The sequence below is a fragment of the Crinia signifera genome, chromosome 4, assembly GCF_055691185.1.
Source record: "Crinia signifera chromosome 4, ASM5569118v1, whole genome shotgun sequence".
Classification (NCBI taxonomy): Eukaryota; Metazoa; Chordata; class Amphibia; order Anura; family Myobatrachidae; genus Crinia; species Crinia signifera.
The window spans coordinates 242,428,041-242,450,078 of NC_139220.1; the positions used below are offsets into that span (position 1 = coordinate 242,428,041).

At 44.7% G+C, this 22,038-nt stretch overlaps 2 protein-coding genes across 4 annotated transcripts in view; both read right to left on the reverse strand.

Moving 5' to 3' along the window:
* Positions 1-9,072, reverse strand: part of ARNT2 (aryl hydrocarbon receptor nuclear translocator 2) — an 85,938-nt gene extending 76,866 nt beyond the window's left edge. Inside the window, exons 1-2 of one of the 3 annotated variants that reach the window (XM_083184165.1) lie at positions 8,847-9,072; positions 7,652-7,712 (exon numbers count right to left, since the gene is read on the reverse strand). In XM_083184165.1, the coding sequence (XP_083040291.1) occupies positions 7,652-7,682 (31 nt within the window). In that variant the 5' untranslated portion in view covers positions 7,683-7,712; positions 8,847-9,072. The remainder of the gene's footprint in view (positions 1-7,651; positions 7,713-8,846) is intronic. The other 2 variants (XM_083184167.1, XM_083184164.1) reach the window with 2 other exon arrangements.
* Positions 9,073-18,058: 8,986 nt separating this feature from the next.
* On the reverse strand, positions 18,059-19,733 carry LOC146073047 (uncharacterized). Its single transcript, XM_083180223.1, has 2 exons — positions 18,951-19,733; positions 18,059-18,121 (listed from the first exon to the last, which is right to left on the reverse strand). The coding sequence occupies exons 1-2, from the start codon at positions 19,731-19,733 to the stop codon at positions 18,059-18,061; spliced, it is 846 nt and encodes a 281-aa protein (XP_083036349.1).
* Between the last annotated feature and the right edge of the window lie 2,305 nt (positions 19,734-22,038).

Here is a 22,038-nt window from a genome sequence, read left to right on the forward strand (position 1 = left end):
ATATCTCGTACGTATGGGGCGACTGTTGCCGGGAGAATGCTTCCGCAACCAGCCCTGCACTTGTCACTGGAAGCAGGAGCTTCCCTGGGCGCCATCCCGGCGACCAGTGGCTACCCCAGGCAGTGTCATGTTTTCACCAGCTGGTTGCTGATGAAAATGGGACACTCAGCAATTTGGTCCCTGTGCAATATATCGCTCAGCGACCAATCGCTCCATGTGGTCAATCGCTCTGGAGCTTAACTATCATCCCTTTCCACTCAATACAGGACCTCAACTTACTTGTCGCTTATATTAAAACCTATCGTTCTGCTTTTCTGAGACAATGGAATGAAATGTTTCACTATTTAGACAACTCCTGGGTCCTAATACATTATAATCCATTGGCAGGGGTATACCAGAGCATACAGGTATTTTTACATTAAAGACTTTTTCATAGCTTTCACCTCGTCTGTAGGTAGAAACTACTGTAAGAGTCATTTCTTTCATTAAAACTGGAGTTCACTTATTGTGGCATCTTACCTGTATTAAAATGTCCTGCAGCTAGATTGTGGCTAATAATCTGTCTCTATATGTAGGTGAAACACAGCCTTGGGCAGCAGTTACATCTGTTGGTGGGAGTACCAGCTTTTGCGGTCTTGTAAGCAGTGCCTCCATGGATGTAAATGGAATACAGATGTATTTCATGGTTCAATACTGTCCAGACTTCATGTTACAGGACTTATATATACAAACAGCATGAATAATGTAGGCACCCTTGTTCACGTAAGGATGTTTATAACACTGGAAATGATCACTACTGTTTTGCTCAAAGATACAGATAAAAAGTAACATTCCGGGACATCTCAATATAGTGTTCGTCAGTAGATTTGCGATCTTTGCTCTAATCCTGGCTAATGCAGATGGCACATGCGCAGATTTGGTTGGGTATCCAGGCTTGAGAGCTACAGTGTCTAGGTAGACAATCAAAAGGTCGACAACTATTGGTCGACAGTCAAAAAGTGGACATGGTCAAAAGGTCGACAGTCAAAAGGTCAACATGATTTTTTCAAGGTAGACAAAATTAGTTTTTCATAATTTTTTTGTAAAAAAAACAGTTTGTTATTAATATTATTTTTGTTTATTTATATGGCGTCACAAGGGTTCCGCAGCACCTGACAGTACAAATGCATATTAGGACAAGTACATGGTAAATAAATGACAGTTGCAGCAGCGGACACTGAGGCAATTATAACAGTGGCAGAGATATATTCTTAGAAAAGCACATGAGGAGAGAGGGCCCTGCTTGTTAGAGCTTACGGCCCTGATTCTGGTTTACTCACAAAAGCAAATTCTCCCTTTAATGGACAGAACTATGTGCACTGCAGGGGGGGCAGATGTAACATGTGCAGAGAGAGTTAGATTTGGGTGTTATAATATTTCTGTACAGGGTAAATACTGCCTGCTTTATTTTTACACTGCAATATAGATATCAGTTTGAAGTACACCCCCCACCCCCAAATCTAACTCTCTCTGAACATGTTACATCATCCTCGCCTGCAGTGCACATTGTTTTGTCCATTAGAGAGAGAGAATTAGCTTTTGCAAGTGAACCAGAATCAGGCCCCACATTGGTACTTTACCCTCCACGTGGGCATAGAGTTAGATTATAATAGTGTGCCAAGAACAACGAGGCACTGTACCAGAAGCATGGCAAGGGCAGCAAGCCATGTGAGGGGACACAATACACTTATACGGTGTCCCCACCGACCTATGACGACATAGACACACAGAAAAGCATGAAAAACTCATGTCGAACTTTGTTGACTTAAAAAATCGTGAAAAATTCATGTCGACAATTTGATCCTGTCGACCCTTTGATCCTGTCGACCATTAGTTGACAGTCAATAGATTGAAAAGTATTAGGTCGACATTGTCAATAGGTCGACAGGTACAAAAGGTTGAAAGTTTCAAATGGTCGACTTTTTTATCCCTTATCACACTTGCACTATGATTGGGACAAGTAACCGGCACTAAAGGAAATGATAGCGGAGTGAGGCACCTTGCCCGAAGCATGCTAAGCAAAGCAAGTCACTAACAGGGATGGGGTATACTAATTGGGGGCATATGTAACATGTGCAGAGAGAATTAGATTTGGGTGGGGTTTTACTTCAAAGAAAGATCTGTATTGCAGTGTAAAAATAAAGCAGCCAGTATTTACCCTGCACAGAAACAAAATAACTCACCCAAATCTAATTCTCTCTGCACATTTTACATCTGCCCCCCTGCAGTACACATGGTTTTGTCCATCTAAGAAGGATTTTGTCAGAAAGAGTGAACTAGAATAAGGCCCATAATGACCTAATGATCCATACCAGTTTGGCAGTTTCTAACCAAGCTGGTATCCCTTGTATCGTGTGTTTCCTAATCACCTCAAAAGAATCTGCCGTAAGTGGATGGTAAAACAAATCAGGTTCTGAATAAGTGGAGACCATGGGTATCCAGCTTTGCACTGTGATCTGATGGTTTGTACTGATGCCTATAAACCCGAATATGTCGTACAAGCAACAGCTTTGAAAGCTAGTCTGCTACCTTCTGTGCTTGTGCATGTTTGAGAAAGAGATGTAGGGTGAAATTTAATAGGATGAGAGATTCACAAAGTGAGAGATTTGATAAGCAAGCTCCAGTTTTATTTAAAGCAGCAATCATTTATACTGCAAATCCAGTTTGATTTTGCTTTGTAAATGATTGCCGCTTTAAAAAAACCTGGAGATTTCTTACCAAATCTCTCACTTTCTGATTCTCTCATCCTATAATTTCACCCGTAGTTTCACTCTCTGCCAGCATATAGACGTTTCATCCCAGCAGTGATTAAATTACAATGCTATCCGTGTATACCTCAGCTATTATTCTGTATCAGCTGGCAAATAAATGCAGATTCTCCTCATCAGTAGGGGAATGGCCAGGGCAGCCGAGAGGAATGCCAGGACCCAGTAAAATTTTGGGGGCGTGGCCTAAGTGCGGGAGGTGTGGGCACCTCTCAGCCCCTTCTCGGCTGCCCTGGGAATGGGTCATAGGGTCGGGAGGTGTGGGCACCGCTCAGCCCCTTCTCGGCTGCCCTGGGAATGGGTCATAGGGTCGACTCACTCAAGGTCCACATACATTGGTCGACCACTAAAGGTGGACAGGGCTTAGGTCGAGAACTGAAATTTAATGACTTGGATAAGGTCGGCACAAGCATTAGGTAGACAATGGGAAGGTCTAAAGGTCAACATGAGTTTTTCACATTTTTTTGTACCATTTTTATGATCCATAGTAGTTCCCTAGTTCACATTAAGGGGGACATGATAGAAACTTTCAAATATATGAAGGGTTTTAACAAGGTACAGGTGGGAGACATTCTTCAAAGGAAGAAGAGCAGCAGAACACGAGGACATGCACTGAAATTAGAGGGAGGAAGATTCAGGGGAAATGTGAGGAAGAATTACTTTACAGAAAGAGTAGTAGATAAGTGGAATAGCCTCCCATCAGAGGTGGTAGAGGCAAATACAGTAGTACAATTTAAACATGCTTGGGATAGGATTATTGATATCCTTACAAAAAATAAGAATCAAATATGTTTGAGGTAACATGTTTAAAAAAGGGGCAGACTAGATGGGCAAAGTGGTTCTAATCTGCCGTCAAATTCTATGTTTCTGTGTTTAACCACTTTTCTTCTCTAAACACAACATAAATGTAATACTTTATTTACACTAGTTCAAAAGTTAGACCATTAATAGAAAAATGTTAATACTTAAAGTAAAAGTTTCATTTTAATTAAGAAATAATTAGTCTTTTAGTGCATCACATTTAGTAACCCTCCATTCTTTCTGTTATGTGAAAACTTAGGGGTGATTCAATTGCCAGCGACTTATTCGCCCCACCCATAGGGTATTCAGCACTTGTGAACAAAATGGGGTGTAAATTGGGCTGCCGTTGCCATAGCTGGAGTAAACTGCTGTTTCCGTGGCATTTAAATGATTTGCACCCTTATTCTAGCCTGGTTCACACCCCATTTGCTTAAATGTGCTTGCTACTCTACAGGGTAGGGAACCCTTTGAAGTGAAATCCTGCTACTGTAAAGTGGAGCGGGTTTTGTGGTAATTTAAATATGACAACTCATTTTGTGACCCAAGTCAGTAAGGCTCATGTACAAGCCATGAATAGTTCACCTGCTATCTTTTTTTATACAGTATGTAGAGATGCATCTACTATTCAGCCGAGCACAGCGGCTCCCAAACTGTGCCTAGGAACCCTGGGGTGCCGGAAGGTTCTTGCAGGGACGCCTCGGTTTGGTGGTCCAGGACCAAATCCAGGGCCGGCGCCACCACTAGGCAAATCTAGGCATTTGCCTAGGGCGCCGGCCACTGGAGGGCGGCATTTTGTGCCGCCCGGGTACCTGTCCTACGGCGCTGTGTATTTAAATCTGGCGGCGGAGGCAGCGGGGGTCCCTGCAGTCCATTAGAAAACACGAGCGCTATCCGCCGGGCTATGCGGAAGCGCTTCTAGTGTGAAAACTCTGGCAGCACGGCGCACGCTGATCTCAGCCAATCAGCGTGCTGCCAGTGTTTTCACACTAGAAGCGCTTCCGGATAGCGCTCGTGATTTCTAATGGACTGCAGGGACCCCCGCTGCCTCCGCCGCCAGATTTAAATACACAGCGCCGCAGCAGGACAGGTACACCCCCCCCCGCACCGGGGCGCCCCCACCCCGACTCGCCTGGGGCGCTCCGGTGCCTTGCGCCGGCCCTGACCAAATCCAATGATTTATTGTCAAATTGATAGGCAAAACCACTACTAATGGGAGGCAATCAGAAGCACAACTGTACGTCACCACATAGCTGAACCTAAAGCTACGACCTTCTCCATATCCTTATATACTTATTGTTATGCAGTGTGGGTTTCCAATACTTGGGGGTGGCAAGTTGTGTCCTGCAACCCGTTTGTAAAACAAATTTGCAATGCGATTTTCCATTTGCAATTTTCCAAACTTTCCTTGCGCATTCCCAGCAAAAGTCACATTGATTTGTTTTGCAGGTGAAGTGGTAGGGGAAATCTTTATTTCAAGGTAAAGGGAGATGCTCTAACATCCGCGCCCCCTTACCGCCGCACATCGCATATGCTCTAACATACAGAATGCGGTAATTATGGCAAAGGACAGCTGTTGCGTTAAGAGCTGTCCATTGTGGTGAGAGACAGCGGGTCTCATCGGGACCCAGCAGCTCCCGGCGACTCCCCCTCTTACCCGGCACTGCTGCTGCGCTGGGCTCTCCTCCTCCCTGCACCAGGAAGAGGATCATAGTGCAGGGTGGAGGAGGTCACAGGTCTGGGCACTGTGCTGCCCGGACACAGGTGAGGGGGGTCGATGCAGGGCGGCAGTGGGTCGCGGTAGAAGCCCATAGGCTTCTATGAGGCATCTGGTGATGCCCCCCGTCGCGATAACCCGGCGGGGGATGCTTAGAGCATCCCAAAATGCATTAAAAACCCAGATAACGAGGTTTTTACCACATTTTTAGTTTAGCGAATCTCCCCCAAAGAGTGGAGAACCTCTGTCTCTTCCATCCCAATGAATGATCAAGCACTGGAATTAAATTGGGGTTATGGTCGTATTGTCAACCAGACTTAGGACGACAGTCATTAGGTCGACACGTTGGGTCGACAGGCAACAAGGTCAACAGGGTTCTAGGTCGACATGGGTGAAAGTCGACAGGTGTCTAGGTCGACATGTGACTAGGTCAACAGGTTGCGAGGTCGACGTGGGTTTTTTCACTGTTTTTTTGAGCCGACATGTGCCGACAGGCGGTATTTCATGCCCTAAAAATAATGTGCCGAGCGCAGCGAGGCACCGTGCCCGAAGCATAGCGAGCGAAGCGAGCAATACGAGTGGCTGCGGTTGACTTTCAACTGTGTCCATGTCGACATTCGGGTAAAAAAACTGTGAAAAAACCTTGCGACCTGTCGATCTATCCCATGTCGACCTAAAGCATTTGTCAACCTAAAACCATGTCGACCTAGACACCTGTCGACCTTCACCCATGTCTACCTAGAACCCTGTCGACCTTGCTGCCTGCCGACCTAACGGTGTCGACCTAATGACTGTCAAGTCTGGTTGTCCATACGATCCACACCCATTACATTGTGCAATTTGGCCAATAAAGACATGTCATTTTCTAAGTGATCTTCTCTAAAAAGCTCAAAGAGACAACAAGGGGTCACGTCATGATGGTCACAGTCATCGCCCTTCGTAGTCAGTCTAAGCATAGAATGGGCAACTGAACTCCTACCCCAGGGACAGAAAATCAGTTTCAGAACACATAGACCCTGCCCTCCATAAGCCTACAAAATGGAGGTGATGTGCCCTTGTTTGAGAAACTGTCCCAACACTGCCTAAAAATGTAGCACAGCAAGTGATCTCTCAGACAGAGATTGGTACATATACACTACAGATCCTATGCATATGCTGGTCACTGAAAACCATAAATCATTAGACTTATGTTTATGCTTTAACATGTATGTTACAACATCTATGCATATGTAGATTCAAATACATTTTCCACTTACGCATCCTTAAGTTTATGAGGTGGAATGAAGATGGAGTGGGTATTTGAGTACTAACCAAGTACTGTAAGTGCGTTCACACAAATACAATCCATAAAGACAATAACAAAGATGTATATGCACTTTGTAGCAATTGACCCCTGAGGTAAAATAAGATCAACACCTGTTGCTGATTGGCTGAGTGCACATTTATCCCTCCCACAATTAGTATCATTAGTGTGGGTACTACAACCTACAGTAATAACATGATTATACAGTACTGTATATTATTTGCAATCAGAACAAAGCAGGAAAGAAGCTCCCAATTTGTTTTTATTTAACAGAACTTAATTAGTAATTTTTTGTTGTTTTTGCACCTGTTTTTTAATACATTTTACTTATTAAATGCAAATAGTTTTTAATGAATAACATTGTTCAAAGACAAATGTATATGATACAAGGAATTATTGCAGTGTATACATATTGTGTACTGTAACGTTAGCACTGACTATTACTAATGAAAATCATGGACTCAATTCTATTATTTGCGAAGGGTGCGCTTAAACGCCGGCAACGGCACCCAAAATAACTCAATCTGGCACCCTTCGCAGGGACGAATTAGCTATAAGTTGCGCGCAACTCTATGAGGCAGCGATCATTTTAGTGCGAATTCCATTCACTTTAAAGTGCGTCCGGTGCCGTGATGCTTCGCCCTTGGGTGTATGTATGTATGTTGTTATCTTATGTAAAATACAGTACATCCGCTCATTTATTAAAGCAATAAAGCTCTGCCAGCAAATCGTTCCCATGGTGTTGATTTTATCTGTGTACAACTGAAATTTGTTAACAAATATTAACATTTTAGGGGCATAAAGCAACAAGTGAAGAAACATTAATCATAGTTTGGGAATACTGTACTATTACCGTGTTAGTTTACTAAAGGACACTGTTATATTCCATCACCAAACAGCCCAGTGTTACAATTTTATGGACTAATCATAATACTGATGACAAAAATTAAACAATACGTGACAATATCCATATTGTTATAAAAATAAATATTACGGCAGATTGTAGTATTGCAATAAATGAGAACTTACCACCCGGGTTTACGGCTGCTGGCGTTGCCATTGTTCTACGTGAGAACTGCACTAATTATTCCTAGAAATAATTAACAAAAATAAACACCAAGCAAAGAGAGAGCAGTGGAGCGGGCAGTTCCAGATGAGTGAATGGTAACTAGTCACTGAACAAATGCAGCAAGGAAGTAGCTGGAAGCGCAATTGGCTGGTTAGTAATGAGTGAGGCTTATAGGGCGAGATGTACTAAGCCTTTAAAAGTGATAAAATGGCCAATCAGGTCTTACCTGTCATTTTTCAAATACAGCCTGTAACATAACATTTAGATGCTGATTGGCTAGTGGTTTATCACTCTCCATTTTATCACTTTTTAAGCTTAGTACATCTGGCCCTCAAATTGGTATGTACTTTGGGATGGTAAATTGGGTTTATCCACTTGTGACACTGAAAGTCCCAGCATTGGGTAATGGGAATAGAATAATGCAAAACACTGGATGATACTGAGGACACATCATAGCCAGTGTTCCCTCTAAGCTGTGCGCACGTGCGCGCGCACACAACTTGATGAGCGTGCGCACAGACATTACAACAGAGCGCACAAAGCAGCAGTGGTCCCTTTTTGCAGTTGTGGACTCAGTTAATGGTGTTTCACCCATTAACTACATTGTGTGCTGTGTTTTGAATGTTTAAATGTTTAATATCATTTTGAAGTAAAGTTACCACAAATGCTGAACGTCATTTTCCAGTTATATATAAGTGACGCACACAATTTTTAATTTCCTTCCAAAGTTGCACAGCCAAAATCCTTTGCCGCACACAGCCTTCGTAAAATTAGAGGGAACATTGATCATAGCTGTATGTCAAAGGTGGGTTACAGATAGGAGGACACAACAAAGCAATGGAAAGTATGTTTCTGGGTGTCTAACTGCTGATTTTAGACCCGAAGGTGCTGAAGGGTTCAACAATTAGCAAGCAGTGACAGGCAGGGACAATGGGGCAGCAGCACAGTCAGGGACAGAGCTTTGTTTAGGAGAGGTGACAGAGCCAGGGGGGCACATTGCAGAGAGATGAAGCAGTGAGGCTCGCGCAAGGGAGGAGAGAGCGGTGGCACAGTGGGCGGTACAACTCAGTATTTAAGGGATGTGAGAGCGCTGCTGCACGTTGCCGCTGCTGCCTGGAAGTAGCAGGGAGCTCGGTGCTATGTATGGATACTCACGGTGTTCCCTCCCCCTCCTGGCCAGTGTCCGGTCCCTTTGTGCGGCTGCCGGTGTCCGGAGCTGAGGGGAGAAGATACCGCGAGAGCTGCGAATCTCTTTAGGGGGGGATCAGGAGGGGGGAGACTGCGGTGTTACCACAGCAACAAGTCATTGCCAGACCAGGGAGGGAGCATCCCCATGGCAACGCCGAGAGGAGGGGGTTTGAGGGACAAAGCGGGGCACCAAATCCTGTGTGTGCGGTGTATTAGACCGCATATTCAACATACTGATCCTATGCCCAGCCATCACCAACACTAGTGCTGCTGCTTACATACAGTCACACTATTGTAGCGCCATCTAGTGGTAGCACGTCATAGTGACAACAATGGGCAAGGACTTTATGTAGAAGTGACCCGCAATAATTTACTGGGAAGCCCATTTGCCATTTCTGTAGACCTAACATTCATTTTCAGTGCAAAATATATGTAATGAATATAATTGGTATGAGATACACGTTTAGATATAAAAGCAATAGATGTGCTATAAACAAGATTTTCTATTTCTTTGTTAGACTTTTTAAAGCTATGATGTTATGTTATAACAATGGATACAGGTCGGGGTTAAAGTGAGGGGGGAACGGGGCGGAACTGAGTTAACACCACGTCTAATGGTGAGGTGAAACATTTTAACTTCCACATTGCCCCTGCACAGTAATTCTCACAGAAAAGCATTATAGCTTGCAGTGGATGCCCAAAACCCTACCACTGACCCTGTCTCTGCCTAATGGGGGGAGGTTAGGGGGTGTAATTAGGTGGCATAGAGAAATTTGGCACTTGATGTGCCAAGTTTTGCATGTGATAAATCACATGTGATTTATCACATGCAGTCCCTGGAGAGCTGCAGGTGAGGGAGCTGAGTGGGGGGGGGGGGGGGCTGCAAGTGCAGAGCCAGGCAGGGGACGCAGAGACAGTTTACTCACTGGGCGGCGAGGGGACCAGATTGCCGGGTAGCGTAGGGGAAGCCGGGCAGCAGCGGGCGCACATAGGAAAAAAAACACAGAAATAATAGACAGTGAGTGATTGGCTGAGAGCTCTCTGACTGAGAGAGCTCTCAGCCAATCACTGTCCCTTCATTTCTATGTGTGCCCGCTGCTTCCCCTAGGGTACAGGGTCTCTGGTACCCAGTGGCAGATTAAGGTCTAAATGGGCCTGGAGCTGAAAATGATCAAGGGCCTATTATGCGCAATAATGTGGGGGGTGTGACCAGTGTTCTGGTTGGGTGTAGGGTGGCCAATCCCGGGATCGGGATCGGTGGGATCCCGGGATTTGGCCCCTAAAATGCCGGGATTTCAATCCCGGGATTGGAGTTTCCAATCCCGGGATTTCGGGATTAGACTGCGCATGCGCAGTCTAATGCCGGCAGCGTCTGAGCAAGTGCTCAGACGCTGCCCGGCTACTCCCGTCCCGGCGTTGTGGCTCTGCGCAGCGTGACGAGGCCAGAGGTCACGCTGCGCAGGCCAAGAAGCTGCGCAGCCCCGTCCTGTCATCGCCCGGCCGCCTGCCCGGCCACCCGCACACCTCCCTGCCCGGCTCCGGAAGTGAAGTGGCCGCCTCCCGCCAGGCTCCAGCAATGGACCGCCCACCCTCCCAGCTTCACCGAACACCCGCCCGACCGCACTGCACATGTAAGTAAATATGCGGGGCGGCCGGGGCGGGTTTTTTTAATTAGGGAAGCCAATCCCGGGATCCCGGGAATCCCGGGATTGGGCATTTTTCAATCCCGAATTCCGGGATTGAAAAAATGCTCTGGGATTGGCTTCCCTAGTTGGGTGGTCTGCTCATGGGTGTGTCTCTATTTGTGTAAATACTTTCAATTAATTATATATATGCCTGGAAAAGGCAGAGGGCTGGCATAGGAAAAATGCAGGGAGATATATTGGCGGGTGCCCTCCAAAGGTGCACCCACAGAACGCCAATGTCCTAAGATACTGTACTTGTGGGGTGAGGCGGCACTCCAGTCATAAAAAAAAATACTGAAAGCTGAAACTTGTTAGACAACATTTCAGCACCTTTAATATGGTCACCTAGGTTTACCACACAATATACCCCTTATACAAATCATGCAACACAATAGTAACCCCCTTATACTGTACTTGCTTCTTACACATTATGCCACAAGGAATGAGCCAAAATTCACACCCGACTGAGCCAAAATTCACACTATGGCAAATGAATTGAGTCAAAATTCACGTTATGCCACACAGATTAAGGCAAAATTCACATTTTGCCACATGGATTGAGCCAAAATACACACTATACCAAACCGATTGAGCAATAATGCACAACATGCTTCATAAACAGGGGCATTGCGCGCCAAAGGCCCGCATTAAAAATTTACACCATAATGCCCATTACATTTTAAGCCACACACCATAATGTCCATTCCGTATTATGCCAAACACCATAATGCCTATTAAAAATTCTGCTACATTAGTGTTGTATACATGCTCATTGCCAGGGGTTTCATGCTCGTTGCCATGGGGGATTACATGCTCATTGCCAAGGGGGAATACATGCTCGGGGTAACTGGGGAACAGCCGCCGCCAGGCAGAAAAGACAGCCATTGACAGCCGGGCAGAGAGAAGGGGCTGCCCGGCTGTATTCAGAGCAATGCAGGTCCCGGCTATTTGAAATAATACCCCTTTCACACCAGAAAATGCAGGGACTTACCTGGAAATATGGTCCCAGAATCATGCAGGGACATTCCCGGGCTGGCCCTTTTGCACCAGCCAAGTCCCTGCATTTTCTGGTGTGAAGGGGAGAGAAAACCACCCCTCCCCCTTTAACCAACCAGCTATATCTTCGGAACCAACTGACCCATTTACATGAGACCAGTATCATATTGAAGATCTTTTGAGTGGACTTCGAATCATTTTGGTCCCGTGAAACTGGGCTGTTTGGTTCCAGAGAAATCTGTCCTCAAACAACATGAACAGCCATGAAATTACATTTCATAAATGAAAAAAATCGGTTTACCCGCAATATCTCTGGAACCAATTAACCCATGTGGACCAGCCTGGTATCAGTTTGAAGGCCCAGCAATTTGTGTTCGACTGAACCTTGAGCTTCTGTGATGCCAGAGAGGAAACTGGCAGCTGTTGGAACCGGTCTGGGGTCAGGTCCCATGTTATATGGTGAAAACATTCCAGCTTTGCCTGGCGGTATCTCCGGTTCCCGGGGGGCTATCGACGCGGGGCTGGGCTTGTTGGAAAGCCCTGACCCTCAGCTACAAGATGGGCCTATTTGGAGAGTAGGCCTGGAGCTGTAGCTCCATCAGGTCCATTGTTAATCCGGCCCTGCTGGTACCCATCGCTGCGTTCACCGCCCAAACCACTGCCTCCCCTGCCCGGCTCCCTGCTTGCGGCGATCACCGCCCAGGTCAGTGAGTCCACGGCCTCTCCTGCCTGGCTCCTTGCTTCAGCCCACCCCGCTTAGCTCCCTGCTTCCCATACGCCGCATCCCCTGCCCCCCTCCAGGCTGCACACAAGATTGATCAAATCTTAGGATTAGGGTAGGATGGGATGTCTGCACATACGATTTGGGCAGATTTCACTGTATGGGGGCCTTAAGATGGGTGTATGGTTGCCTTAAGATGGGTGAATGGATAAGATCTTGTTTGCAGGACAGAAAACAGAGAGTTTTAGTAAACGGAGTACAGTCAAAGGAGGAAAAGGTTAACACTGGAGTACCCCAGGGATCTGTACTTGGACCAGTGCTTTTTAATATCTTTATTGGTGATATTGCAAATGGAATTAAGGGTAAAATGTGCCTTTTTGCAGATGACCCAAAGGTATGCAACAGGGTAGACACACGGAGTGGTAAAACAAATGATTGATGATCTAGGTAGATTAGAGGAATGGTCAAGAGCATGGCAACTACAGTTCAATGCCAAAAACTGCAAAATCATGTACTTGGGCCTCAAAAATCCGAAAACTAAATATAGTATAAATGGCACTATAATGGAAACGCTTCTCGACTGGAGTCACAAAGCAGTCACCAGTCTCCCTGCAAATCCCTCCAAAGGTTCACTGCTGAGGCAGCATCCATCCCACATGGCTTTTACGTGTCACAAACAGGCTTTCGTCCACTTCGACTATCTTGCCGGGACTGCCAATTTGCCGTTGGGGCTGTGCAATTAGGTCCATAGTGCAGGCCTCACGCATTAAACTGTTATACTGCACTGTAGTTTTATTAGACAACTGCAGTTGACGCTCACAATAATTTACAGTTGTCAGCTCCTCCGCCCAGGAATATATAAAGCGGACAAGGGTCAGGAAGGATAAACGGCACCCCAGGAACCAATGCGCCGCTCTGAGGCTCACCTTCTTGCGACAGGATTTAATGTGGCAGCGCCACATGCACTCTTTCATCGATAGGCACATAGGGTGCCCGTTCACACAATTTTGCGTGACTGGAAGCAAATTGTGCTGCTGGAAAAAACAAACAGCCTCCTCCTCTGTCTTTGGCAAGGTGAACATTGTCACAGGTTCACCAGCCATTACTGTCACTTCATTCACGTTTTCTGCTCTCCCTGATGCAGCCATTACTGTCAGTTATTCAGCTCTGACTGAATCTGACAGGGACCGGGAACACTACGCAAGTTCTGACTGACTACGCTATTTGCGCAGTCTTCGCTTTTTCTGAAAGTACAGCTACGCTAAATGCCCTAAATACACCATATTAACTACTGAGATCGCATTGCACGGCATTAAAACGTGCGATTGGGGCGCCCTGCAAATACACAAGTACCCTAAAAGTGTATTAATAAGGAAGAAGCAGAAGCTAGAGGTTAAAAAGTGAAGTGCTATAAAGTATAATATATTAGTGGAAAATAAATAGTACTAAATAAATGTTAGGGTGTGTCACCCCGAAAGCAACTCAGCCACACCAACTAAAGGGAAGCCACGCCCTAAATCCATCCCCAAGACTAGCAATTAATGTCAATTTTAGGTCTTACTTACATTGTGCCTCCAGTTTGCAGTTTGTGGCTACCAGGGACCAAGCTGGTAAAATAATATTCGAATCAGGTGGATGGGTGCTACTCTAAGTTGAAGGAGTCCCAACCTACAGGTGTACACAATATTAGCTTATGGGGGGGGAATCTTAGAATGCACACCCTATATACATGAGGTGCTATCATGCTGGGACTTGTAGTTCTGCAAAGAAAAATACATGGTGCAGATGCACACTCCATATTATTAATCAATAATAGAGATTCGTGGCATATTAATTGGACAAGAAATATTGCCCACCAACCTAATACTAAGTTTGAATCTGGGGTGCGGAACCCCAAAAAGGTTGGCATAAGCCAGTCACCAGATTTGAATATTATTTTACCAGCTTTTTCCCTGGTAGCCACAGACTACAAACTGGAGGCACAATGTAGATAAGACCTAAAATTGACATTAATTGCTAGTCTTGGGGATGGATTTGGGGCTAGGCTCCCCTTGGGTTGGTGTGGCTGTTGCTTTCGGGGTGGCAAACCCATACATTTATTTAGCACTATTTATTTTCCACTAATATATTATACTTTCTAGCACTTCACTTTTTAACAACTAGCTTCTGCTTCTTTCTTATTAATTAACTTATATCTTGGGTGACTGGCCTATGCCAACCTTTTGGGGTTCCGCACCCCAGATTCAAACTTAGTATTAGGGACCCACCAGAAATTAGGTCATCGTGACGCTAGTTGGTGGGCAAATATTTCTTGGCCAATTAATATACCAAGAACCTCTATCTTCTAGAAGATGATAGATAAATAAGAAGTAGATTCTCATTTGTTGCTATGGGCAACATCTCATCTTCAATAGAACTCCCATCCTAGTAATTAAACCTCTAAAAGTGCTTGCACCAGAAAGCAAAACACTGTGGACTGGCTACCACAATTTACACATCTCATTCAGTGATTCAAGGAGTTTTAAAAATCAATTGGATTGTTTTTTACTTCAGACTCCTCACACCATTTTGTGCCTCCACAATGCTAGCATGCATTTGTGGTCTGCTAACCACACGAGTGTGATGACCATCCTACAGTAACTTGCTATGGTTCTGTAATAATTTGTATTGTCTGACAGGGTCACAGAGCAAAATAGTTTGAAAACCCCATGTGTATTGTGTATCCAGCCTAATCAGGCCAGATTTGAAGGATATGCCCCCTTAAGCACAGATGGTTTAATCAAAATGAATGATATACTAATTAAGTCACCTGTGCTCAAGCATTGATATCCTTAAAACCTGGACCATTAGGATGCCTTGAGGACTGAGTCCGGGAAGCACTGCTGCATGAATCACTAATCTGCTGTCTCTGTATGGTTCCTTGAAATTGTTCCGCATTTTCCCAGGTGTAAATTAATCCTTATTGATACTTTCTAAAAATATTTCTACATTTGATTAATAAAGAACCTTTTCATGACCACATATTCATATTTAAGTGCATTACAAATGCTCACTTATACCCCTTTTACACCAAAACACTGGATCGCACCTGGGTTTTTGGACCAAGCTTCAATCCAGGCGCGACCAGGCATTTGTTACCTTTTACACCACAGTGTGGTTCCAGAGCCTGTGCTTGGAGATGATAGCATCTCCAAGCACCAGGACCGCCGATAGCCGTGCCGGGCCCCGGACCAATGCACTGGGGGCAAGCCCAGCACCAAGGTGAGCTGCTGGGCTGCCCCCAGACCCCGTGCACCCCCCAAGCCCCCATCCGCGAGGTGAATGGATGCCGCACACAGGCATCCATTCACCTCCTCCCTGCCTCCGCTGCTGTCTGCGCAGTACAGCATCAGTCCAACCTGCGAACGCTGCGGTCCGGAGGTTGGGCTTCCCCTATTAATGTAAACAGAAGCCAGGTCGGATGACCCGGCGTACCCCTTTACACTGCCCTCTACCCAGGTCCTGCCCATGTTCAACCCAGGTTATATATTTATTTGTGTGTGTGTGTGGTGTGGGGGGGCACTAACATCCATCTTGCCTCCGGGTGTCTGGGACGAACTTATGCCACTGTATGGGTCCGTTAAATTAGTCAGATTGATTTAACCATCTGTGCTCAAGTATGGATATCCCAAAAGCCCGGACTGTTAAGGCCCATACACACTGGGCGACTTTGAGCTGAGAGCAGCTCAGTTTACTCATTTGAGCGCCTTTCAGCTCGAAATCTGCCCAGTGTGTACGGGGCATCGATGAGCTGTGAGCGCTGATATGCGCTCCCGCATCATTGCTGGCCTGGCCACTCATCTGCTGGTATTACCAGCAGATGAGCGACAGAGTGGGCGACTTTCGTCCACCCCGGTGAAAAATGCTCAGTATGTATGCACTGAGTGATTTTCAGCCCAGCGATTTTCCCCATCATGGGGCAAAATCGCCCAGTGTGTGTGTGGACCTTTAGGGTGACCTGAGGACATAGTTTGAGAATCTTTGCATTCAGTGAAAAGTTTAAATTCTAAATAAGGTCCTCAAGTTACCCTAAATTTTAATGTTTTAAATAAATCCATGCTTGGCCCATAGGTGACTTAATTAGTAAATCAGTCAATTTGATTCAACCATCTGTGCTGAGCCATAGATAACTTTAAAACCTGGATTGTTAGGGTGTCCGGAGGACCGAGTATGGGAGCTTCTGGCTTCATTGTTGATAAAGAATGAGATTTGAATGGAAAATAATATAAATGTATGTATGTCTGTAGTCTGTATGCAATATACAGTACACATTGTGGTGTACTCAGTGTAATGGGAAGTGTCATGTGATGGGATTACTTGTACATACCTCCTAACATGCCAAGAGGGACACAATGCTTTGTTTCTGGACTTCCCTCTTAATTTATGATTGCCACCACCTGTGTGGAAACACCTTTCTTACCAATTAATATGTTTAAAACAGGTGATGGCAATCATACATTAAGAGGGAAGTCCATAAACAGAGCAGTTTGTCCCTCCTGGAATGAGTCATGTTGGGAGGTATGCTTGTAATGCCCCCCATACACGGTCCATTTTTTCGGTCCGTTCTGTACTTTTAAAGTACACATCGGATCGGATCGCATCCCTAGTGCATGCAGTGTGCATGCACTGCGATCCGTTCCGATGTGTATCTAGTACAAAAAGTATGTGCAGCACATACTTTTTGTACCGTACTATGTGATGTGCGGGAGCGCGCATCGCATAGTACAGAACGGAGCCCTACACAACGGAGGTAGGCAACCCTGGTATAACCTGGATCAGGGGTTTTCAACTCCAATTCTTAACTACCACCAACAGGTCATGTTTTGTGGATTTCTTTAATTATGCCCAAGTAAGTTATTATTTTTTTTACTGGGTCACAGTTGCATATTTATCCCGGGCGTAGTGTGAGAGGTGCACAGGGACCCCTAAACCCTTAAATACTCACCGCTCTAAGGCCCTTATTCTGGTTCACTCACATAGGCAAATTCCTTCTCAAATGGACAAAACCATGTGCACTGCAGGTGGGTCAGATGTAACTTGTGCAGAGTTAGATTTGGGTGGGGTTTTACTTTAAAGTGAGATCTATATTGCAGTGTAAAAATAAAGCAGTCAGTATTTTCCCTGCACAGAAACAAAATAAGTCACCCAAATCTAAATCTCTCTACACATGTTACATCTTCCCCCCTGCAGTGCACATGGTTTTGTCCATTGGAGAAGGAATTTGCCTTTGCAAGTGAACCATAATAATGGCCCAAGTCCTCTGTCAGTCTCCGGGAATATGGCAAAGATGCCATTTTCTCGGAGACATGTGCAAATGTGCATTGGAGTCTGAGATCCTACAATATCCACTATACAACTACTAAAGCTGCTGCTGACAGAGAGGAGGGGCCTGTCCGGAAGGTGGCTGCACCCGAGTTGCCTCCTCTCTTGATACAACCTTTCTAGGTCAGTAATTATCCCACCTGCTTCCACAGACAAACAAAACCCTGTAATATTTTTTATGCATCAAGTAATTCTAAAATATATTTTACATTTTATGCTCAAATGAAATAACACAATATAGAATATAAAGATTTTTAATAAATAAATATATGCTATTAAATATTTGCAAATGTGATAGTGACAGAATCAAAAGACATAACAATATTGATCCATATAAATGATATCTATGTACATAATAAAAACACAATAATTTAATTGGGTTGGATTTAGTGAGTGTTGGTTGCAGTCCTCCAGGTTCAAGCATGAGATTGTTCTTTCCTCCACATCTCCACCAGATGTGTGTACTCTTCACAAGTGACCTGACAAATACATTATAACATTCATTAATATTAAGAATATATGCATGCGTACAATTTCTACATATTATTATTATTATCATTATTGTTTATTCATATGGCGCCACAATCTGCATTTGACTGCAAATTGTGCCTTATTATACTATTATACTGAGATCTGCATTCCCTAGCATAGCAGGCTATGGTTCCCAATCAGCTGTAAACTGTCAGTAAAGTTCAGGGGGGAAATTTACTAACATGGAGTTCTATTTGAGATGGGATGTTTCCCATAGCAACCAGTCAGATTCTACTTCTTATTTATTGAGCACCATCTAGAACAGGCATGTCCAACGTTGGCCCTCCAGATGTTTTGAAACTACACATCCCAGCGTGCTTTGCAATAGTTTTAGCATTCTCTAATAGCAAAACTGTGGCAAAGCATGCTGGGATGTGTAGTTTCACAACATCTGGAGGGCCAACGTTGGACATGCCTGATCTAGAAGATGATAGATAGAATCTTATTGGTTGCTATGGGCAACATTCCATTTCCAATAGAACTCCCATCTTAATAAATTTACTCCCAGGTGTCAAACACAATGGGAGACGTAGATTAAAGTCATGGTAGATTATTATATTATACATAAATGGATCATTTCACTTTTAACAAGCCTGCAGACACTGACCACCAATACATCCAAGTAATACATGAATGTATAGTAATGTACTGAAAACTGGCATTCTATAAAATGATACACATCACAATATGAAGACTTCTCGGTTCAAATAAAGATGTTACCAGATCGCAGAATATACTGCATATAAGTATATGACACTATATGTAAGAGACACTTACCATTTGCTGGTGACCTGTGACATCATACTCATGATTTATCTGGGACAACGCTGTGCTTGTTGTTGGATACTGATGTAGAGGGGTCAGTGGTGGCAACTCGTATTGCATTTGGTAGCTTGTGTGTGTATTGTGTAGCCCAGAATCAACAGGTATAGGTCTTGTAGCATGTATGGGCTCCGCCGATGCTGCAAAAGGTATAATATTTTCTTCTATTGGCTCTGAGCAAAGTGGGTGAGTCATGTCCATGCAAAAGTCAAGGCCTTGTGGGCATCTGTTAGTTCTTTGCATTGCAGTTAGTCTTCTTTGCTTCAAGACATCTTCACTAAGTCCAAGCTGTGCTGACAGATGAGAGATATAGAGGATTGTCAACTGAAGAGTTTCAATTTTGGTTAATGTCTTGTCCGCTGGAGCCACTGAAGGAGGGAGATATCTTCTGAGGTTCTGCAGAGCTTTGGCGAGGTTCCTCATCCTCATCTTCTCTCGTTCACTTGCACTTTGCCTTTGACCATATGGCAGTTTTCCCTTCATTTTCCTGCTTTTCTTTTCTGAAGTAATTTTAGGCTGAGCAATGGTCTGGGGACAACTCGAAGAAACATTATTATATGTCTCCTGACATGTTGAGTAATGGATGTATGGAGGAGATAGGCCGCATGAGTCAATAGTAGATGCAGGAGAAAGACTGCTGTATCCCTCAGAGCTGGGGTAGCCACATTGGTACAAAGTGGTACAGGTTTGGTGCATGCTGCAGTCTTGGCGATGGAGAGGTACAGATGAGCTTTCCATGGCTTCCTTTCCTCTCTCTGTGCTTGTGGAATAGTGAACAGAGTCAGACTGCCTCTGTCTTTATCCAGTTTGCAGAGGTGTGAATTGTCACCTTCACCACCATCATCAACACATCAAAGCTTCATGGGGTAGAGGAAAACAAGCAGGGGGTCCCTGGGAAGAAGACTCAGTGGATAACCAAAAGTGAGGGATTTCACCCCTGCGGCCACGAAATGTAATTCAGTCTGTCTGAGTATTTTGAAATATACTTATATAAACCGAAGGGTTTCTCTGAGAAATGTTAGACAGTTCTCTCCCAGGTATAATTTAGCAACATGGTGGGAAATACACTTTTGTGTTTGTATGTAGTTATCCCTCATTTCAAAACTGTTAGATCTAGCCCCTGTGGTGTGGTTTGTATTGATGGCTACACATTCATTGAGAAACAGATTAGTTGTAAAGTTGTCCATATACAATGTAGGTTTTTTACATTCATACCATAGTTTCCTATATGAATGCATTAGAGCTTATGTTTTCTATGTTTTAACAAATCTACTTAATAATATATTGTATACAGCACAGCAGTTATTCTTTAAAAGCATTGCACAAATATGTTACTGTTATATTATTATCATTTTTGCTTTTATTTGTAAATTTACAATTTGTTTTTCAGGAACAATATCACTCTAATAGTTTTTTTGTGATTGACACTCAAGACAAATATATAGATTATTGAAGTGAAGTGCATATTTGCATAACTGGTAAAGTAGCAATTACCCATGATGCACCTGGTGCAATATGATGGCAGTAATGATGACTGCTTCTCAATGCATAGCTATTGAATGCCTGGCTGGCAGTTATCTTACAACTGGAGAGCTGCAGGTTACCTGTGTATGTATGCTCTAAATTAATGCTTTCTTTTGTTTTATTGCTATATTCATAGAGTTATTTGTAGAGCGAAACAAAACAAGAAATGCAGCGCCTAAAATAATAAAAACGAAATATCGATTGGATTGACTTTACATATAAGTTTTATATCAGTATTATATTAAAATACACATTTTAATCAGTATTCATGGGTATATATAAAAAAAATAATTGAATATGAACAATGAAAATCAATAAAAATAAATATAAAAACCACACTAAAAAATCATGTGTTGCAGCACTTGATGACACAGTCTGTTCCAAAATACACCAGGAATAGTAATGCAGTTTCTAGGGCAGTATATTTACCATCCGCCTTTTTTGGATCTAGGGTCCGGAATGTCCTGCAGACTGTTAGAATTCCTCCTTTAGAATTGTGGAGGGTCTGGTTTCTGGTATGCAGTGCGCTTTTATTTGTAATCCATATAGTGCAAGGCGTGGAAGTTTGACCATCGGTTAGAGCCCAAGTTACCGGTATCCAAATAGTTAGTCCATCCAGGCTGGTTCGGTATTGTGTCCAATTGCAAATGGGTGCTGCCAGTGGCGGATTCAGGGGGGCACCTGGGCACGTGCCCCCTGTCATTTATTTTGTAGCTGAGGACCAGGGCTTTCCAACGAGCCCAGCCTCTTGTCTCTAGCCCCCCGGGAACCGGAGATATCGCCTGGCAAACCTGTAACGTTTTTTTCCCATAGGATAATATGGGACCCGTCAATTCCGACCCCCACCCGGTTCCGACGGCTGCCAGTTCCCGCCCTGGCATTACAGAAGCTTCTGGTTGATTTCATTGAATTTCAAATCGCTGGGCCTTCAATATGGTACCAGGCTGGTCCAAATCGGTAAATAGGTTCCAGAGATATTGCGTGTAAACCGATTTTTTTATTTTTGAAATGTAATTTCATGGCTGTTCATGTTCTTTGAGGGCAGATTACTCTGGAACCAAACGTTGCAGTTTCACTGGACCAAAATCTTTCAAAGCCGACTAAAAAGTTCTTCAATATAATACAGATGGGGCCGGGCTCATCTTTGCAGGGGATGGCGATGGCGACGCCATCGCCATTCCCTGCTCCCGCGCCATCTGTGTGTCGGAAGGGGACGCGCGCGCACGAGGTGCGCGCGCGTCCCCTTCCGGCGGTGCTGCCGTCCCCTTCCGACGGTCGCCCGGTGCCCACACCGGGTGCCCGCACCCCCCCACAGCCTCCTCGGGTCCCCCCAGCCCCCCTCGAGCGGGAGGCGGACAGTATTGCGTCCGCCTCGCCGGCCGGCCGCCCGGATACTGAGACGCGCGTGCGTGGGGGACGCACGCGCGTCTCAGTCAGATGGCGCGCCGTGTTGCTGGCGCATCGCCAGCAGCATGCTGCTGGCGATTCGCCAGCAAGCATAAGGCCGGCGCCGTCTGTA